The sequence below is a fragment of the Cynocephalus volans genome, chromosome 2, assembly GCF_027409185.1.
Source record: "Cynocephalus volans isolate mCynVol1 chromosome 2, mCynVol1.pri, whole genome shotgun sequence".
NCBI lineage: Eukaryota > Metazoa > Chordata > Mammalia > Dermoptera > Cynocephalidae > Cynocephalus > Cynocephalus volans.
Window position 1 is genome coordinate 61,127,115 of NC_084461.1, and position 22,670 is coordinate 61,149,784.

General features: G+C 34.7%; 1 protein-coding gene across 1 annotated transcript in view; it reads left to right on the forward strand.

Annotated features, from left to right (window-relative positions):
* FCHO2 (FCH and mu domain containing endocytic adaptor 2) overlaps positions 1 to 22,063 on the forward strand; it is a 127,868-nt gene extending 105,805 nt beyond the window's left edge. Inside the window, 7 exon segments of the mRNA XM_063087601.1 lie at positions 7,590 to 7,701; positions 12,049 to 12,204; positions 12,578 to 12,710; positions 15,878 to 16,077; positions 16,847 to 16,911; positions 19,952 to 20,116; positions 20,437 to 22,063. Of these exon segments, the coding sequence (XP_062943671.1) occupies positions 7,590 to 7,701; positions 12,049 to 12,204; positions 12,578 to 12,710; positions 15,878 to 16,077; positions 16,847 to 16,911; positions 19,952 to 20,116; positions 20,437 to 20,459 (854 nt within the window). The 3' untranslated portion in view covers positions 20,460 to 22,063.
* Positions 22,064 to 22,670: the final 607 nt, after the last annotated feature.

The following is a 22,670-nucleotide window of genomic DNA, read 5'->3' on the forward strand; positions in this document are numbered from 1 at the left end:
GACAGTTGCATTCCTAAAAAAGTTTGTTTTAAAAACAATTGTGTTTTGAAAACAGTTGATTCAATGAAAGGAAGGGGTTTTGTGCTTGCAGTGAATTTATATTTTTTCACAAGAATTTAAATCTTAAAGATTTAAAAATAGCTATTAGGGCATAGCTGTATAAAACATAACTGTCCCTATTGCTGCTGGTTCTAGGTAGTGATGGATTTGTCCTTGATAATGCAAATCACTGATTTGCTATAATTGGGCACTCATTTAGTGGTGCTGAAAGTGTGGTCCTAGGACCTGCAACATCTGCATCACCTGGGTACTTATTAGAAATGTAGACCTTTTAAGTCAGAAACTCTGGGAGTAGGGCTAGTAATCTTTCAACAGGCCTTCCAGGTGATTCCGATGCATGCAAAGTTTGAGAACCACAGACTAGTTAAGCTGATTTAATTATATACACTTTAATTTGTCAGAATTCACATAGGAGAAATGCATCTTATGTATGTGGCCATTGTAAAAATAGCATAAGTAATATGGGCTAGAATGAAATATAAAATGGTTTGATTTCTAAATGTTTAAACTTGATGTCACCATCTTCTTTTATATACCTTCATAAACATAGCATTTTTCCTATCTTTTAACTTTATATAAACTGAATATATCTAATAAGTTTGTTATTTTATTTGGTTTAATGAACCAAATTCTTATTTTTTGTTTGCATATGTGGTTTGGTTGATTTTTGTCTCTACAGAGTATGCATTTTAGTCATAAAAAACATAGATGGGCCCTACTAGAAATCAGGCAGGTGATCTGGGTAACCAAAATAAGCTTTAATTCTTTTCCATTATCTTTAGAATATTCAGAAGGGTTTCTGTTTGCAGTGGAAACGTTAAGTTAATTTTGATTGAGTTGGCACATATTTGTTTATGCTTTCAGCCAGTGCTGGCAATAGCAGAACCCAAAGTAAGTGACAGTGATGATACAGGCAGAGCAGGTTGTATTTGGATTTAGTAGAACAAAGCTTCTTTTAAATCTATCTAAAAAGTTCTCTTTATGATGATTCTTGTTTTTCGAAAATATTTTCTTTTCCTACAATATTTTGTTTTATTTAAATATAATAGAAGATGATAATTTGATTGGAACACTTTCTGAAATTCAAAAGCACTGTGAGACATCACCAGGTATTGTATAAGAGTCAAATGTATGTGTTGACTAATGGTCCTAAAGTGTATCTAAAATACTTTGTCACCTAACTTTTTTTTCCCAGCAATGTACAGTGTCTCAGAAATCATGAATAACCCTAAGATTAACTATCTCAATTTTGTGCTAATTATGTCCATTTGCAGTATAGGATCTATTGATACAAAATCCCCAATTATAAAAACATTAAGTATTTTTACATTTTCTTCCATCTCCCTGCAGAATCAGAGAAAAAGTGATTAGAAAAGAAGCAGAAAGAAAAGTCAGCTTAAAAAAATTATAATACCTAAACCAAGGCTGTCAGATGAAAACCATGCAGATAGTGAACAGAAGTTAGAAGCACAGAGGTAGGAGATAGTTGGGAGTGAACCTGTTTTTTACTTCTGAGCTGAAAGGAATTCTGCATAAATATCTACTTATTATTACAGGAAGGTACCTTTACCCCTTAATTACCTCAAGTTTATAAGCTCTACATTTTCAAAACAAACAATTGTCTAAATATGCAACAATGAAACTGGAATTGGAAACCAAAATCTATCCTTATTAAGAATACAAAGAGTTTTTTTATTTCTAAGAAAATATTTATTTAGAATAATAGAGTGTAAATGTAGACTTTTTAAGGGACTTAAGTACATATTTTCTATGTAAATTCATTTTTCAAAGTATGTATGTGCAATATGATCTTGAAAGGAAAAAAAAAATAGAAAATGCAAAAGGGATTAATGTTAAATGCCAAATGTTAAATGGATTTTGAGTTTTTCTCCTTTTTAACACTTTTCTCTACTTGCCAATATTTCAGTAATGGGCGTAACAATTTACAGGGGAACTATTTTAGGAATACTCATTCTCGTTAACCAAATTGGATAATTGAAAAGAATAACTAACTTTGTAGGTTTCTTTTGATTTTTAGTGTCAAAGCAGTAGCACACATTAATGTTACCTTTGACTGTGTGTAAATATACATTTGTGAGTTACTCAAGGGAAAATATTAATTCTTTAATAAAAAAAGATTATTATAATAACAAGTGTTGGTGAAGATGTGGAAAAATTTGGAATCCTTGTGCACTGTTGGTGAGAATGTAAAATGGTACAGCTGCTATGAAAATTAGTATGGCTCTTCCTCAAAAAATTAAAAATAGAATTACCATATGATCTAACAATTGTATTTCTGGGTATATACCAAAAAGAATTGAAATAGTCTCAAAGAGACAGTTGTACGCCCATGTTTATAGTAGCACTATTCACAATATCCAAAAGGTAGAAGCAGCCCAAGTGTCAATTGACAGATGAATAGATAAACAAAATGTGGTATATGTATACAATGGAATATTATTCAGCCTTAAAAAGGAAGGAAATTCTGACATTTGCTACAACATGGATGAACCTTGAGGACATGGTGCTAAGTGAAATACTTTATGATTCCACTTATATGATGTACTTAGAGCAGTCAATCTCATAGAGACAAAGTACAGATGCTCCTCAACTTATGATGGGGTTACTTCCTTATAAACCCATCTTAGGTTGAAAATATCTTAAGTTGAAACTGCATTTTTGGACTTATGATATTTTAAATTTATGATGTGTTTATTGGCACGTAACCCCATCGTGACTACCAAGTGTGTACTGCTTTCTCACCATGGTGAAGTAAAAATATTGTAAATCGGGGTCTGTCTGTAGAATTATGGTTGCCATGGGGTGGAAGAGGAGGGGAATGGGATGTTGTTGTTTCACGGGTTTAGAGTTTCAGTTTTAAAGATGAAGAGAGTTATAGATATGGATGGTGGTGATGGTTGCACAGCATTATGAGTATTATTTCATACCACTGAACTGTACACTTAAGAATGGCTAAGATGGTAAATTTTATGTGTATTTTATTTACCACAGTAAAAAAATTGGGGAAAAAGATTATTATAGTCTTCATCTTTCTCTGGAAATACAAGGGGACTTCAAAAAGTTCATGGAAAAATGGAATTAAAAGATGAAAATAAAAAATATAAACTTTCTCAACGTGAGCTCCATCAAGTTCAAGACACTTTTGTAAGTGGTGATACTAGCCATTTACTTCATCCCTAAAGAACTGAGGGTTCTGGGAATATAACCATGTCAATACAGTCTTTTTTTACATTATTAACTGAAGAAAATGGGTGCTCTTTAAAGATTTTTTAAGATTAGGAAACAAAAAGAGGTCAGAAGGAGCCAAATCAGGACTGTAATGTGAATGCCTAATGATTTCTCATTGAAACTCTCAAAAAATTGCCCTTGTTTGATGAGAAGAATGAGCAGGAGCACCGTCATGGTGAAGGACTGTCTGGTGAAACTTTCCTGGGCATTTTTCTGCTAAAGCATTGGCTAACTTTCTCAAAACACTCTCATCATAGGCAGATGTTATCGTTCTTTGGCCCTCCAGAAAGTCAAGGAGCAAAATGCCTTGAGCATCCCAAAAAACTGTTGCCATGACCTTGGCCCTCAACTGGTCCACTTTTGCTTTGACTAGACCATTTCTACCTCTTGGTAGCCATTGCTTTGATTGTGCTTTGTCTTCAGGATCATACTAGTAAACCATGTTTCATCTCCTGTTACAGTTCTTCCAAGAAATGCTTCAGGATCTTGATCCCACTTGTTTTAAGATTTCTATTGAAAGCTCTGCTCTTGTCTGCAGCTGATCTGGGTGCAACAGTTTTGGAAAGTTTTGGAACATCAAGTGGAAAGTTTGCTCAAGTGTAATTTTTCAGTTAGAATTGTGTAAAGTGGTGAACCAATTGAGATGTCTATGATGTTGATTATTGTTTCTGCTATTAATTGTCAGTCTTCTTCAATTAGAGCATGAACAAGATCAGTTTTTTCTCTCACAAATTGAAGGGGATGGTCTGCTGCTGCAGGCTTCATCTTTAACATTGTTTCATCCCTTCTTAAAAAGAGTTATCCATATGTAAACTGCTGATTTCTTTGGATTGTTCCCATATACTTTTTGTAAAGCATCATTGATTTTCACCGGTCTTCTACCCAAGCTTCACCATAAATTTGATGTTTATTCTATCTTCAGTTTTAGCAGAATTTATGTTGCTCTGATGAGCTCTTTTCAAACTGCTGTCTTACCCTTCTTAGCACCTCAAACTCGATCCTGTTCAAATATGTTATAACAAGTTAGTATGAGCTAATTTTAGTGCAAAAAATATTTGAAATCCATGCATAGTTTTTTCATAATACACGTTTTCCTTTTAATGGAACAAAAATGCAATAATTAGAAATCAGTGAAAGATCACAAAAACATGCTACTTGACTTTTTTGATTTGTTTTTTGTTTTTGACAGTTTTTATATGTCTCACTGCAACTTCTAACTCAACCTGATGAAAGTGAACAAATCTAACCCTTATCCAGTGTATTAGTCAGAGTTCTCCAGAGAGACAGAACCAATAGGATATGTATATAAATATATGAAAGGAGAATTATTAGGGGTATTATCTTATGTGATTATGAAGGCTGAAGAGTCCCACGATAGGCTTTTTGCAAACAGGATGCTGGTAGTGTGGCTCAGTCCAAGCCCAGAAACCTCAGAACCAGGGAAGCCAGTGGTATGATTGTCTGGGAGCCTGAAAACAGGGAAAATGATGGTGTGATTCTCAGTGCTAGGCCAAAGGCCTGAGAGTCAGAAGTGCCACTGGTGTAAGTCCTGGAACCCAAAGGCTGAAGAGTCTTGAGTTTGAATGTCACATATGGGAGAGAAGAGTGTATCCCAGCTCCAGTGGATAAAGAGGTTTGCCTTTTCTTCCATTTTTATTCTCTCCAGGTCCCCATTGGATTGGATGGTGCCTGCCCATATTGAGGATGGATCCTTTCCATCCAGTCCACTCAGGCTCACATGCTAATCTCTTGTGGAAACACCCTCATAGACACACCCCCAAAAATTGCTTAACCAGGTTTCCAGGCATTCATTAAGTTGACACCTTTCTGGCTAGAACAGATTATACCACCTTTGACTCTCCATCAGGGTACTTTTCACAGCTGCAATATTACAGTTGTTTGCAGAAATTTTATATCTGTGACTGCCTTCCATGCTAGATTGTCAGTTCCATGAGGGCAGGGACCATGTTTATTTTGCTCATTATTATATCTCCAACTCCTCACATAATATCAGAACGTAGTGAGTCCTCAAGAGTAATTTTTTTCATTCTCACCACTGGGGACCCTGGCAGTCCTCACAGGCCCTAAGCCCAGCTGAGGGAGCTGCCTGGAGTCCACACAGTTGTACTACCCCAGAGGAACCAACACTGTGCCCACCGTCTGTGGCCCTTGCTGCTACTGTGCCATCTTGGAACTGGAACTGTTGCTGGAGGGTGTCTTACCCTGGGAGTGGGTGACATCCTTTCATCCTGGAGAGTAAGCTGCCATTGAACTGAATTCCCCAAGCTGAGCTGAGAGCAGCTGTTAAACATTACATCTGTAATATGCATTTTCCATGAACTTTTTGAAGACCCCTCATATGCTTGCTTGAATTCCTGATGACCCTCTAGTTTAGAACAATATATTAGGAAAAGAGTTAATTGAGCTAATTTAGATTTACAGTGAAATTTTCCCAGTGCACAAACATATGTTTGCATAGTTATACTCAGTGAATTTATACTTAGTCTGCTTTCTTTACCTAACATTTTTTCACATACATCCAGAGACTAATGCCTCATGATCAGGCTCTTATCTGTCACCTATCACTCTCATCTGGTTCAAACTTGAATCCCTGCCAGCAGTCATTTTTTTCTTCATTCCAGGAGCCACTCTGTGTTTAGTGTGGACTTACTAAGTAAAAAACCTAATGGAGTTTCTCTTAAACATTACCAGTGGTTTTCAGTGCCAAAATGATAAAATTAAAGGTCTTTCACGCCCTGATCTGGATGGTAAACACTTCTGTGGCTTCATCTTCTTGTCCTTTCATCATTCCAGCCTATTCCTCACCCGTGAAAGAACGACACTCCCACTTTGTAAAACTACTGCTTATGGTTCAAAAAGGCACCATATTTTTTCATGGTTCTTAGCCATATGCCTGGCACATGTTAGTGATTAATAAGAGTAACTATTGTGATTTTGTGAATACATTTTTATATTGAGTTATTTTAACATGAAATTTTAAGTTTTCTTGTTTTGGGAGGTTTACTTTTCCCAGTGGCCTAGAAGCGGCAGGTCTTGTCTACATGTATTTTTCATCACTAAGTTATTTTTCTAATCATTAAGAACTTTCTAAGTCAAAATTCCTTCAAAATCTAGAATTCTACATGATCTTCCTGGCCTCTAAAGCTAACAAAATATTTTTTCTCACTATTTGTAAGATCTCAAGTTTAGTTGTAACGTAAAGAAAGCCAGTACTAATTTTTATCAGAATTAGTACTCCAGATATCTCAAAAGTAACTTAGTCTTCTATTATAGGGAGTCACATCCGAAATAAAAATATCTGATGGTATTAACATTTTGTAACATTTATGTAAGAAAAGCATACATTCAGATTTTAGAGATATGTGTTGACCAAGGTTATTCTTTTTTTTTTTTTTTTTTTTAGTAAGAGTAATTATAACAAACTCTCCTATTGACTTACATTTCTAAAATTGCACCATATTGTATATTAAATGAAGTGTTTCACTTAGGAAAATCAGTAGCAATAGTGTTAAGGCATATGTGGGAAGAGTGCATTTGTGAAGAAAAGCAAAGACAGTGCACTATTTTGAAGAGGATACTTAGTTTAAGTTAAAAAACAAAAAATAGAAACCTGAACACATATGTAGTTTAAATTTGTTTACATTTTATTATGCTTTAAACACACTGATCTTTATATAGTTGACTCTAAACGTGTCTTATCAGAGTGAACTTTATGTCAGGAAATTTTTTTTTTAAGTAATCTTATTAGTCAAATATTTATTGAGGCAAGAAAATGTAAAAATATAATACAAGCATCAGACAAAGAGGAGGTTAAAGAGAATTATAACAATAATGAATAGTATATGAAACATCACTGCTTGGGTAGAAATAACTTAAGTACAAAAATCCAGTTAAATGCCTGAAATAGGTGATTGTTATAACTTGAAAGAAGTTGATATTTAAGTGTTTTTCAAGCCATATTTTTAATAATTTTAGTTCTTCAAGTACAAAGCTTTTTCAGTGACTTTCCTTAACTGTTCTGTGTCTTTCTATTTAAAAGAAAACTTGGTATATTATGTCTTCCTGATTTTTTTTTTTGGTCCTTTGTATTACGTTCCAATTTGTTTTAAGCTATATTTTTTAACTTTCAGATTTGTAGTTGGGGCATCCTTAAAAACCAGTAATAGGGTCATTTGTGACAACCTAACATTGTGAGTCTGTCTTGGTATTTAATATATGTTTTTCTGAAGGATTTAACAAATGAATTGTATATTTTCTAGGTGTGTCACGAGGTCCCAGCCCTGTCAGCCTTGGAAATCAGGACACCTTACCTGTGGCAGTTGCCCTTACAGAATCTGTTAATGCCTACTTTAAAGGAGCAGATCCCACCAAGTAAGTTAGTTTTTTTAAGAGAGAGAGAGAGAGAGAGTGTGTGTGTGTGTGTGTGTGTGTGTGTGTGTGTGTGTGTGTGTTGCAGGGGGGCTTGGTGGTAAATTTTAAGTTATATGTTGATTGTATATAGGTTAGGGTTTTCTATTTGTTTATTTACCTGGTTTTTGCTATCTAATATAGTCATTTAAGGATTGTCTTTCAATTTAAAGAATCAGCAGTAGTGATAGCTTTCTCCAAGTTTATTTATACTCTTACCCAGGCTTTATGACCAATATGACACATGTGTTGTTTGGCGTATTTATGAAGCAGATGGCAGCTGATCTGGATGGGGATGAATCTCTGAATCTTGGCCTAATTTGTGTCTGTTGTGAAACTATTATGTTTCCAAGAGAGACCTATAATTTGTGTTTAATGTAAGATTCTTGCAGAATTGGTTTAACCCTTTTCTTTTAAGAGAATTATATTTGTGTGAATGACCACCCCTACTGTTGGTGCATAAAAGTACTCATTCAACATACACTCATTCATCAAATATTTGAGTGCCTGCTGTGGGTAAGACTCTGTTATAAGTGCTGAGAATACTTTAATAAACAAAACAGAGTTCTCTCCTGAGCTTGCATTACAGTGAGGAAAAACCAATTATAAAAGAAACAGATAGCTGTGTATGTTGGGTATTGATACAGCCTGTGAAGAAAAATAAACCAGGATAAGAGGATAGAGCATAACAAAGGAGGTCTACTATTTTAGATAGAATGATCAGGGAAAACCTTTTTAAAGTTACATTAAGCACATATTTGAAAGACATGGAGGAGCAAGCTATGCAGATATCTGATGGAAGAACATTTCAGGACAAGAGAGCCAGTGAGTGTAAGGGACTGCAGTAAAAGCATGCTTGGCATAGTCAAGAAATAGCAAGAAGAACCACGTCACTGTGTGGGAGTAAACAAGGGGGAGAGTAGTCGAAGATATATTCAGAGAGGTACCACAATCAGGTTGGGCATTGTAGGCCATGATAAAGAGTTTGAAATTTATTTTGAGTGTGGTGAAAAGCCAGTGGAGACTTTAGAGCAGAGGAGTGATGAGGTTACTTCTGTTTCTGACAAAGAACACTCTGGCTGCTCTATGGAGGATAAAGTGGAGGGAGCCAGAATGGATGCAGAAGCGAGAAGTTAGAGGATTAACTTCAGAAGTCCAGATGAGAGATGATGGTGGCTTATATGAGGATATTAGCAGAGAAGGTGGTGAGTAGTAATGAGATTCTGAATATATTTTGAAAACAGAGTTGTCAAAATTTGCTGAGGGAGTAGAATGCTAAGTTTGAAGTATTTGTTAAGACATCTTGGTGGAAATGTTGGGTTGATAGATGGATATGTAATTCTGAGTTCAGGGAATAAATGCAGGCTAGAGATAAAATATTTGGTAGTCATTACTTTGTATATACTACTTAAAAACAGGGACCTTAAGGAGTAGATAGAAAAGAGATCCTAGGAATAAGTCTTGGTCCCCTTCAGTGTTGAAAAAACAGGGAGATAAGAATGATCCAGCAAAGCAGCAAGAGAGGTGAGGAGAGAACCAAGAGAACAGTGTTCAGAAACTAAGTGAATAAATCATTTCATGAAGGAAGTTGTGATGCTGTATCTGATACTGCTGACAGGTCAAGAAAAATTGATCATTGACAATACGGAGGTCATTGGTGATCTTCACAAGAGCAATTTTAGTATTGTGGTGGAGATGAAAGCCTGTTGGAGGGAGTTCAGGAGCAGGAGGTAATGCAAATGTAGACAACTGTATTTGGAAACAAGAAATATTGACAACTCTTCAAGGATGTTTTGCTCTAGTGGAAGCAGAGAAATAGAATGTTAGCAGGAGTGAGATGGTAGAATCAGAGGGGGTTTTTATTTATCATAGTTTTTGTGTGTGTGTTTTTTTAAAGATGATTATATATTTCAGCATGTCTGTGTGATGATGGGAAAGACCCAGTATTTATGTAAAAAATTAGACCTGTAGAAAAGAGAGGGAACAATTGCATGAGTGCTTCAGTATGTTAAAAGACATGAGCTCCAGTGCAGAATTGGTGGGATTGGCCTTAGGTGCGGAAACTGATCATCTGTTGAAACAGAAGAGAAGGCAGAAGATACGTTTAGAGAATTAGGTCAATTGGAAGTTTAATAGTGAGAGTATGAGCAAGTTCTTTTCTGATTCTATTTCTTCAGTAAAATTAAAAGGAAAGTCATCAGCTGAGAGTTGGGGAAGGGAATATGAAAAGAACAGAAGAGTGAATAGACTCAGGGATGTGATAGGAATATCAGGTAATAGTAAGGGGACCCAGTTGAGAGTTATGACTGTGGTTATGTGTTTTTCTCTAGTCACATTCAGCTATACAAATGTGAGTGGGGAACTGGATTTTTAGCTAAGACTGTTGTTTCCCAAGCAAAGTATAGTCCAGTGAAAGAAGGAGAAAGAAGAGTTTATGCAAAGGAGAATGTATAATAATGGACCAGGAAATCCAAAGATAGGAAGAAAGGAGGATGTGAAGGAGTAAAGTTTAGTGGAAAAGGTAGTAGGAGCAATGGATTGTGGAGATTTTGATGAGGTTGGAGAATTGTCGTGGATGCAGTATTAGACAAAATGAGTTAGAAAAATACAAAGTGCCAAGTAGATGAGTGGGGAGTCTGAAATTGAGATTATGGAGGGGCTAGGGCATGGCTCAGATAGGCTGAAAAACATCGTCATTGGAGGTAAGAGCCTGAAAAACTAGATGAGCAGGGTGTTGAAAGGACCACCTATGTGGATATCGAAATCACTGAAAATTCGGATATGAGTAGTGCTGCAGAGACAGACCGACAGTGAGCAGGAGCTCAGATGTTCAGGAAATGAAAGGGAGTGTTGAAGATGACTTGAAAGGGATGGGGTAGTAAGTAATATGGTCTGATGCATGAGTTTCAAAGGAAGAAAGAATAGAGGGTTGGAAGAAGCAACAAGGAGCAAGGGGGACATCTACTACCACCATCGTCAAGCCCACTGCTTTCGGGTTTGAGAGGGGAAAATAGCTACAACTAGGGATAATGTTACCAGGGAAGCAGTGTCCTTACAGGTCAGCCAGGGGATGATTACCACAAAAAAGTGAAGGAACATTATCAGTGTGCTTGTGTTTGTGTTGGGGTTTAATTCCAGGAAAAGATGATACTAGATGAGTATGTCATTTCACGTAGAATCATTTTTTATAATTAAATTGAAAAAATAATTTATGGTTATGATAAAGTATATATGAGGGTACTTCAAAAAGTTTGTGGAAAAATAGAATTAAAAGTTCATGAGAAGGGCCGGCCCATGGCTCACTCGGGAGAGTGCGGTGCTGATAACACCAAGGCCATGGGTTCGGTTCCTATATAAGGATGGCTGGTTCACTCACTGGCTGAGCGTGGTGCTGACAACACCAAGCCAAGGGTTAAGATCCCCTTACAGTCATCTTTTAAAAAAATAAATAAATAAAAGTTCATGAGAAAATAGAATTGAAAGATAATGTGAATCTTTCCATGAACTTTTTGAAGACCCCTTATGTGTGTGTATGCCTTTTTAAACCAAATATGCTTTAATTCTATTTTAATTCTGTTAAAAATTTAAAAAATAGAATTATTAGAATTAAAATGGAATTAAATTTTTCCATGAACTTTTTGAAGTACCCTCATATGTACACATATATGTATACATATAAATGAATGCATGCACATGTGTGTATACACAGTTGGCCCTCTGTATCTGTGGGTTCCACATCCATGGATTCAGCCAATCGTGGATGGAAAATATTTTTTAAAAAACAATAAAAAATAATACAAGTAAAAAACAATACAGTATAAAAACTACACAGCATTTACATTGTATTAGGTATTATAAGTAATCTAAAATATATGGGGGGATGTGCATGGGTTCTATGCAAATACTATGCCATTTTATATAAGGAACTTGTGTATCTGAGTTCAGGTATCCATGGGGGTCCTGGAACCAACCCCCACAGATAACAGGGACAGCTATATCTCTCTCTCTTTCTCTCTCTCTCTCTCTCTCTCTCTCTCTCTCTCTCTCTCTCACACACACACACACACACACACACACACACACACACACACACACACACACACACACACACACACACACACACGCAGTCCTCAAAAAGTTCATGAGAAAACAGAATTAAAAGATAATTTGAATCTTCTTATGGATTTTTTGAAGACCCTCTCGTGTGTGTTTATGTGTGTGTGTGTGTGTATGCATGCCTTTTTAAACCAAACATGCTTTAAATGTAGATTAAAACATTTTATTTAAACGTTTCCAAATCTCCAATTTCAGGTGTATTGTGAAGATAACTGGTGACATGACAATATCATTTCCAAGTGGAATTATTAAAGTCTTCACTAGCAATCCATCTCCAGCTGTGCTGTGCTTCAGGATAAAAAATATCAGCAGACTAGAGCAAATTCTTCCAAATGCACAACTTGTGTTCAGGTTTGTATACTTTTGTTTTGAAGGTTGAAATTTCTTTTTAAGAAATTTTTTTTGTTTTTCTTTGAAACAATAATATTCAACTCGAAGACAATACCAAAGCTATATGTTATCATTAAACAGCTTTCTGTTGTCTTTTTATTTTGTTTTTGGTTGTGGTGATAGTTATTTTTAAAGCCTTTTCTCTTTTTCCATTTTCTCATCTCTCAGGCAAGCTTCTGCTATGCTTCATTCTTTATCCTGTAATCTTAGTTTTCCCTCATCCTACCTTTTTGTTCATTTCTTCTAGTCTTTCTCAGGTCACCCGATTACTAAACAGAGACAATGGATAAAGATAAGTCAAATAAAATAACAAAAATATTTTTTATGTATATAGTGATCCATCACAGTGTGATTCCAACACAAAAGATTTTTGGATGAACATGCAAGCAGTTACTCTCTACCTCAAGAAGCTATCAGAGCAAAATCCAGCTGCTTCTTATTATAATGTAGATGTATTAAAGTATCAGGTGAGTGTCATGTTATTGTAAAAATCCCAAGTTAAAATATTAACAAATGGAAACTAACAAATCATCATAGCCAAATGAGGTTCATTCCAGGAATGCAAAGATGTTTCAAAATTAGAAAATCTGTTAATAAGCCAGTGGAGATTTTGACCAGTTTGATAAAATTTACCATCTATTCTTGACTAAAATACTGTAAATATAACTACATGAACTTGTCTTTAAGTTGAAAAGACCAGCAGCATCCGTCTTAATAATGAAACATCTATAGCAATCAATTAAAAGTCAGGAATGGCAAAGACACCCATTATTCCTGATAGTATACAAGATTTTTCTGGGTGTGTTAGCCAGTACAGTTAGATTAGAGAATAAAATAAACAGTAATACATGTTGAAAAAAAGGAAGCAAAATTATTTTTACTTGCAAGTGATATATTCCTAGAAAATTCAAGAGAATAAATTGAAAAACCATTTGATATAGGGGAATTTAGTAAGGTAGTCGGTTTAAAAGTTAACATAGTAGTCTCCCCTTATTACCAGTTTGGCTTTCGGCAGTTTCAATTACCTGAGGTATGACATAATAGAATATTTTGATAGAGAGACCACATTCATATAGCTTTTATTACAGTATATTGTTATAACTGTTCTATTTTATTATTAGTTATTCTTGCTGATCTCTTACTGTGCCTAATTTATAAATTAAACTTTATAATAGGAATGTATGTGTAAGAAAATGATGGTATATATAGGGTTTGGTACTGTCTATGGTTTTAGGCATCCACTGGGAGTCTTGGAACATATGCCCCGCATAAGGGTGGGTGACCGTACAAAAATTAATAACTTTCAAATCAATTAGTTAGAAAAATTAATGGAGAAAAATATTCATAATAAAAAAACAGGGAGAAACAGAATACAATCTCTATTTATTGAATATAGTTAAAAAGGTATACTTTATTAATTTTTAAAAAGGCTCATATTGTAAAAAGTTTAGCTGTTTCTAAGTTAACAATAAATTTAGCATAATCCTGATCAGAAACCCAGTAGTGGTCTGTTTGTGTTTGGAGACTTGACAATCATTTTCAAGTTTTCTTGAAAAGAAAATGAAAATGAAAGCTTGAAGAATAAAGCTTGGAAGAATAAACCAAGAAATGTTTTAAACAGTAGAGTAGAGTAACATTTTAGCTTTAACGAGAAAACCTATTGGAAGATGACGGTATTTAAAATAATTTAGAACTGCAACAGCAACAGATGGCCAGATGAATGGAACAGATTAGAGTATCCAGAAAGAGGTCTAAGAATAAACGGAAAATTGTTTAGATGACAAAGTAGCATTTCAAGGCAATGTGTAAAGACGAATTTTTCAATGAATTGTGCTGGGGCAGCAAGCTAGACATTTGAGAGAAAATTAAGCTGATCCCTGTCTCGTACTTTTAACCAAAATAAAATCCTTATGTATCAAAGGTTTAATGGTGATAGGTGAAACCATAAAGGTACTAAAATAATCATGGGTGAACATATGTGTATCTACGTGTGTGTGTGTGCATACCATATATTTATTATATATTTTAATCTTGAAGTGTGGAAGACCTTTCTAAGTACAATATAAAACCCCGAAGCCTTATAAGAAGACAGTGAGATATTTGACACAAAAAGGTGTACGTATATGTAAAATATTTGGTTAAAGCAAACAAACCCATAAACAGAATCAATATTTAATCTGAGTAAAAAGTATTTGCAGCACGTAAGATAGACAAAAGGACTTACCCCAAAGAACCCTTATAAATTAGTAAGTATATGGAGAATAACTCAATAACTTATGGAAAGACGCTCTATGTCAGTAGTAATCACAGCAGTGAATATTAAGACAACAGTGAGGAATCAGTTTTAGCCCATCAGACTCACAAAAATGAAAGACTGATCTATTCAGTATTAAGAGGGATGTGACCACTTATTAATATGAGTACAAATTAATAGAACCTCTAAGAAGGCAATTCTTAGATTAGATTGTTAGATTGTTGAATAGATGTAGTTTCTAATCCAACAATTCCACTTCCAGAAATCTATTCTGCAGAAATCACACAAGTGGGCAAAGATAAGGTACAAAGGATATTCACTGCAACATTGTTTGGAAACCACCAAAGTACACATCAGCAGAGAAATAGATTGTTTAAATGAATTATTACAACCATTAAAAAGAATGAGATGGATCCCTGTTTGCACATGCCTAAAAACTCTGGAAAGATATGTACCGTGATATTAACAGTGGGGAATAAGAATGTTAAGGGATAAATTTCCAATTTTATATATTTCTGTATTGTTTGAATTTTTAATAGGGTAATTATGTTAAAATGGCGTATGTTTCTAGAAAATAAATACTTAAAGAGTAAAAAAGCGCTGCCACAAGTTGGTTTAAAGTTTATTACAAGTATTCATTTATTCATTCATTCAACAGATATTTATCATTCAGTGCTTGCTAATTGCTGGAAGTAGGTTAAGGAGATGGTAAACGTAATAAATATTATTGTATGTCAGAAAATAAGTGGTATGGAGAAAAGAAAAAGTATAGAGTAAGGTAAGGAAGATTGAAAATGCAATTTTCAGTGTAAATTTAAACAGGGTGATCAGGGTAGGTCTTCTTGAAAAGGAGCCATTTGAGCAAGGAGCTGAAGAATTAGAAGGAATTGTACCATTTACTATGGGTCATGTGATTCAAGTTAAAACATTTGAAGTTGGTAATATTCTAATTCCAGGCTTGTGGAACTGCATGGTGACCTATCCTTTTCTCTCAGTTTTAAATCCAGATTTTTATAATTCATAAGAATCTTAGAATTCTATGTTGAGTGTTGAGTTTCTTAAACTTTATGCACATAAATAAGAATCATCTGATAACATGCTGATTTCTGGGCCCTGTTCCTAAGTTATTGAATCAGATTTTCTGCAGTTGGAGCCAGGGGAATGTGCATTGTAAATAAGCATCAAGGTAATTTGGTAGATAGTCCCAGGTCCACACATTGAGAATGACCCTCACTCCTTTGAGATGAGTCTGCTTTACTCTGCCTAGCAACAGGTAGTTCCCTCATTAGATATTTTTGATTCTGTGAACTCTTATGTTCAGGTATCCATGACTAGTTTACTTTTCAGGCCAACAACAATTGTTTGTTTTTTCTCTTAAAGGTATCATCAAACGGCATTCAGTCCACTCCTCTGAATCTTGCAACATACTGGAAATGTAGTGCTAACACCACAGATCTTAGAGTGGATTATAAGTACAATCCAGAAGCTATGGTGGCACCTAGTGTGCTTTCCAGTATACAGGTGGTAGTACCAGTGGATGGAGGAGTCACAAACATGCAGTCCCTTCCCCCTGCAATGTGGTAAATTAAATATATTTCTGAACTCCTGCTGAATTTCTGTTGCAATCCCCAAAATTTAGGACCCAAATTCAGAAAGTTATCTTATAAATTTGAAAAGTTTTATTGCATTTCCCATAGAAACTATGCTGTAAAAGATGCTGTTCATTTTACTGGTCAATCCACAATAGCCTCAATCCAAAATCTAATTTTGCTGAAAGTACCACCCAAATTTGAATGATTCCATACTAACTTTACTCTTAGGCAAATTGCTTAACCTCTCTACATTTTTTTTTAATTAAAAAAATCAGGATAAAAATTATTTTACCGAGTTAAATATAGCATCTGGCATTTATATAGGATCACCTGTCTGATTAGTGTTCAATGGTATTAATTACTCCCGTCTCTTAACCACCTCTCTTGTCCTCTCTATTAATATATATAGACTCTAACCACTGTTTATATATGTATGCTTCATCATTTAGTAACAGTGTGTCATCCTTGACTAATGAAGGTATTGGGCCACCTATACACATTCAGTTTTCTTTCTCTGACAATAGAAATGAGAAGAATTATGTAACTTGGTAAACTTCCATTAATTGAGAAAGATACAGCATTACATTTATTCATTCTACACCCATAAACACATTTTCACCAGCTAATACTTTTTAAAATAACTTAGAACAATAATTGTTGTAGTGGAAATATTTAAAATGCATTTATTTATTGAGTGCCCATTCATACATAAGGTACTATATGGGACACAATCTGAAGATATTTGTCCTTATTACAGGAATGCAGAACAAATGAAAGCCTTTTGGAAATTGTCTGGTATTTCAGAAAAATCAGAAAATGGAGGTAAGTGTGTGCATTTTTGTCACCGAAAATGGATTTTTTAAAAGTTGTGTTTATGTAAGCTTCCTTCTGGAATTTTATGCCTTCAGTTACAGAACTGACCACTAGGTGGAAGTTAATACCTTAAATAAGAGTGGACCACCTGAGATTCAGAACACATTTTTTTTCCAATCTAGATTGAGTATGCTTTATCTGTAAGAAAAAGAACTTGTTTTGTAATAACTTTATAAATATTACATAAATTTTTCTTATCTACATGCTAATATTAAAACACCGGGAGCGGGAGGGGGGATAGGGAGAGATTAGGTGGGGAACATGGGGAACAATTGCTATTTGAGGTGGTGGGCATGCTGGTAGTATTGATCTGATCATCACATCTTGGCTACAGGTGCTAATGGTCAGCCCTGTGCTCCATGAATATGTATAATCAATAAAAATAAAATTAAAAAAAAAAAACCTAATCAAGTAAACTTAAAGAAATATCTATCCCAGGTAGGTAACCTGATAACTAGTTGAAACTGACTTAACACATTGTTTAGTTCATTCTGTTAATGTGGTCCTCCCCCCACCTCCCTCAGAAATCATGTAGAAGCTTCCAGGCTTTAAAAATCCCCCTTGCCTACTCATCTTCCTAAGAGAAGCTTTCCTGATCACTTTCCTCTCTTAAAGCTAACCATCAATAGCCTTCAATTCTGTAATGATTTTTTTTTAACAGGAAGCAAGTTAATTGCCTCCTCCCACTAAGTCTGAATCTGTTTGTGTTCACAATGCCAAGAAAAGATCTCTGCTAGCTGATCACTCCTAGTGTCTCCTCTAACTCAATTTATAATTAGGATATAATCCCCAGGACAGTCAACCCTTTAACATCAGATATTCTGATTTTCTCTTAATCAAAAGAAAATTCTGTCCACTTTTGAATGACTAATAAGCCTCCAATAACTTCTCCTATGGAGTAAGTTTTGGGGCTTTTCAAATTTTGCTCAGTCTCTCTTTTTTTTTTGAACACTTTGAGCATAATGTGATTAAAAGATAAAACATATCAATTGTTTTTCTTATAGGTATTTCTGTATTAAGGACCATGAACGTAACTGTGTTGTCTGTTTGTTTATACCTGCCATGCAGAATCAGACTTTTACTAGAGAGCCACACAATTGGTAAAATAACTAAGCTAATCTGAAGTTCCTTTTTTGCTGTCCAGTACTTAAAGATTGCCTATTTTCAGGTGGTCAGCTGCACTGACTTTTACCTAGCTATTTGGCTTTTGGGGAGCCAAGCTGAAATTCCTAGTTTAAACTGGAAGTAAATCAGAAATCCTACTTGCACTGAAGGCTTACAACCAGTCAGCAAGGAAGAAAGGATGTCTTCTTCCCCTATTTAATAACACTATACTATTGTAAATACTCACCAAGAAAGGAATTCGAAAATAAGTCACTAATTTTCTAACCAGATATTTAAGTTTCCCTCTGCTATTCAGGTATCAAGAGTGTTTATATGAGGAATTAGAAAGATCTTACAAATGTGGTTCTTATGTGGTTAGTCAAGCTTTTGAAAAGAAGTATCCAAATTAAAATATTGTGAGGTAGAAATCTGTTTTCTATTTTTGGCTGTATACCCAGAAGAGAGACAAGAAATAATTCTAAAGTTTAACTGTTGCCAGGGTGGCTGCTCTTTGCCTATGGGGGAAGTTTCACAAAACTGAATTGCTTATCAAGAGTTGTAAAAGTTTAAAGAAGGCTTGGATAATTGATAAGAATTAGGTAGCAGTTCATCCCCACTGCTGACCTGCGCTACCAGTCACAATAGTATAGGATGAATCAGTATTGTGACATCTTGTTCCTCGTTTCTCTCTGTGGTATTAAACTTCTGTGCAGGGGATCACAGGCTTTCACTCTTGTTATCTAGCAATTTTGTCCACTTGCCCGAATCAGAAACCTGGGAACCCTCCTAGACTCCTCTTCCTTTCCCACCTCTTGATTCCAACTCCTACATATCTTTCAAATGCATTCCCTTTTTTTCTTTCCCATAGCCCTAGTTTAGATCCCCCTTTCCTCTTACCTAGAATCCTAAACTATTTTATTGACTTGTAGTTGGTCTCCCTACCTTGCATTTTGGTTCTCTATCCCCTTCTATGACACTAATCTGAAATATTGTTGTTTTCCTTATCTTTGATGATTGATTCCCCATGGTTATGTCACAAATTTCTTTCTATGGCTTGGTCCCTGCTACCACCGTAGTCAGTCTCCTCTGCTGCTGTCTTCTACTGTATCCTGTTCTCCAGCTATTCTGGTCTAGATGCAGTTCCCTTAAATGCATCATACTCTCTTAGGTCTCCTGTCTCTGTACGTGTAGTTACTTCTGCCAAAAATACACACTATCATCACCACCACTGCCATTTACAACCTCCAGCAGAGATATGTGCTTTTGTGACTATAGCTCCTGAGAACTTCTTTACAGCATTTATTACATTCATTATAATTATTGGCCTCCTGTTTCTACCATGCTGTTAGACTTGGTATGTTGAGTAAATGGTTATATCAAAAAGCACTTCAGAAATATGTATTTGGCATTATGTTAGACCAATAAAATTTTAAAAAGAAATGTGAATAAAAAGTAATGTTGATACATTTCTTCCCACTGGTAGCTGCCTTTCCTTCTTTACCTCTCCCACCCCCATGATCTGGTAATCAACAATCATTTCTTTTTACTTTATCCTGTCTATATTCCTCCTAGAGTTTCCCTCCTAGAGCTGCCCTCAGTTACTTCCTTCTTCTCTTTTGACTCACTTCAACATGCATAATAGCATGGGAGTCTTGATAGTAAAAATCTCTAAAGATTAGTATTAAGTCAAAGAGAAGCACAGAGTAAGATTATTAGCGAAAATTCATATTCACTGAATAAAATCTGATTTGGAAACAAGACAATGATTTGTTTACTGTACACTCTCATGAATTTAACACAGGACTGATGTAGTTTAGCTTATTTGATTTTATTTGGCATGAAATGCATTTTACCCTGTGTAAGTTGTTTATTCTTTTCTTTGTAGGTTCTGGGTCCCTTAGGGCAAAATTTGATCTTTCAGAAGGACCCAGTAAACCCGCAACACTTGCAGTGCAATTCCTCAGTGAGGGAAATACCCTCTCAGGAGTAGATATCGAACTTGTAGGCACTGGCTATAGGCTTTCCTTAGTAAAGAAGCGATTTGCCACCGGTAAGTTGGGAGATTTCAGACTTTTTAATGTATGTGGGAAACATTTGTATTCTAACAGTTAGTTACTAAACAACTGTCAAGCAGTTTATAATCTAAAGGCATGGAAATTTTTTCTTTGACCTTTGGTATGGGCTGCCAGGTAGACACACCTGGGTGAGAGAGTACCCATGTTCAGTATAGCTGAATACCTGTGATCTGATTCTGATGTATTATAAACAGCAGATGGGAACTAGATTCTATATCTGTAACCACAATGAAAAAGGTCCTTCTTTGAGTGCACTTGAAGTTGTAATTGCAAAGGTCTGCTTGGTGTTTTTCAGGACGATACCTGGCGGATTGTTGATGGACCTGGGAGAGTGGTTGGCTCGAAGGAGTAGTACAGACCTACCATTCTGCATCATCTGTTCTTTCCAAACACTCTTCTAACTTGTAAGATGTCTTTCAAACTTAGGCATATTTGAGAGCTGACTACAAACATTAAATCGCACTTTTAAAGTGAGTCATTGAAAGAAATAGCACTGAAATGATTTTCTACGCTGTAAATGATCAACTGCAATATTCAGGAAGCACATTTATTCAGATTCTCAGTAAAAATGAAGTTTTCAGAGGCTGAAAATTTAAATTATCTTCAGTGTCTATGTTGAAAAAGGGGTTATAGTTAATATCAGGCCTAAAATTTCAGGAGAGCAAGCACAAAATAATTTAGCTTTCCATAAATTTTTAGAGTCAGAGATAGCTTTGAAAGTTCATAAGTTTGATATTTAATGGATATAAGCAGAACATGAATTCTAAGGTTTGGATAATGTTAACTCAGAACACTCAATCAGATTGAGTAATATAGTAATTGAGTAATTGAGCCATATAGTAATCAGACCGGAATCCAAGTTGTATGCAGAAAATCTGTAATTTGAAATATATTAATAAAGTGTAAATGGTGTTTTATGTGATTTTTTAAATTCTCAAGTGCAATGTGTTTTAAAATAAGCTTGCAAAAGACAGCAGAGAAATTTACTTCTGCACTTAGTTAACTTGATAGAAGTTGTGATTGTTTTGGTGAATTAATGCTGTAGATTTAATTTATTTTTATATGGATTGCGTAATGTGTGCCTTTTAAAACAATAACAAAACCAGAAATGTGCCTATCCAGTTTGTGTTCATTAATGTGCCTCACTTTTTTTTTTTTTATCACAGTCTATCTAGACCTATTCAGAATCTTCCAGTGGACAAGCATTTTTACAGGATATTTGCAATTTTTGTAAATATGAGGGTATTTCAAAAAGTTCATGGAAAAATAGAATTAAAGATAATATAAATCTTTCCATGAACTTTTTGAAGGACCCCTTTGGCCTGAAACTGGGAAAGGAATTCAGAATAACTAAAGGATAATTTATATGTAAGAAACTCTGGCTCACTTCTTTAGTGATACACTGTAGCCACTAGAAAGAGAAATAAACCTAATGACTTATGTTTACAGGGGAAAAAATTACCCTCAGACATTTGATATTAACCTCATCAAAAGTATGTGAATTTTAAAACAAATTCTGAAATACTATAATGGTAAATTGGTAACTGATATTTTAACTCTCAGTTTAGCATTTCCCTTGATTCTGTTCATCATAGGAAATTTACACATTTATTTACTGATTGTGTTGTGAACATGAATTTTGTGAGGAATACATTTTTTAAAAGATTAATTTTGGCAACAGAGGGAGAAGGACTGCCATTTATTTTCATTTCTACAATTGGAAAAATTACCAATTTGTATGTATGTTTTTATTCTTATTTGATTCTTACCTGGTAAAATTAGGGAAATTATTTGAAATGATTCGGTTAAGTATTATTTCTTAAAATAAACTACTAAGACTAAATAGTAAATAACCTAACTTTGTAGCAAATCCTGATTAATTGAAGAAATGAAATACTTTGGACAAAGTTTCATAATTTACAGATGGGAATTTTATTTATAATGATAAATACCATTGTCCTTTATTTTACATAGTAGAAGTGATAAATTGTGTTATATGTGATAATTTATATATAAAAACCACTAATTGTTCTGTTAAGCTTTACAGAAAATAAAACTCCTGTTACTAGACATTTATATAACATCTTGCTATACTAAATACACCAGAAAATCTACTCTTTAGCAATATATAACACAGTATGTGCTTTTTAATACATTCAGTGTTAGCCCAATTCTAAATTTAGATTTGACTAAAGCAACACATAAGACTAATTTGCTAAAATGTTAATCTTGACTAAATAGCCAAATTAGAATTTCTATATTTTATTATTGTGCTTTTTAAAATGCCAATTACAGGCCCTTATTAGAATTTTAACTGTAATCTGCTTTGCAATCAAACTGCTTTTATTGGGCAGTTAATATTTTACTATTGAAATTCAGACACTATTCTACTCACCATGTTTGTTTTTAATCAAGTATTACCTAAAAATGTACAAATTAGTGAAATGGTTAAACTTCTGCACTTTCTTAATTACTACAGTCTTCATACCAAGTGTTGATACATAAATTTGTATTGGGTACAGGTTACAA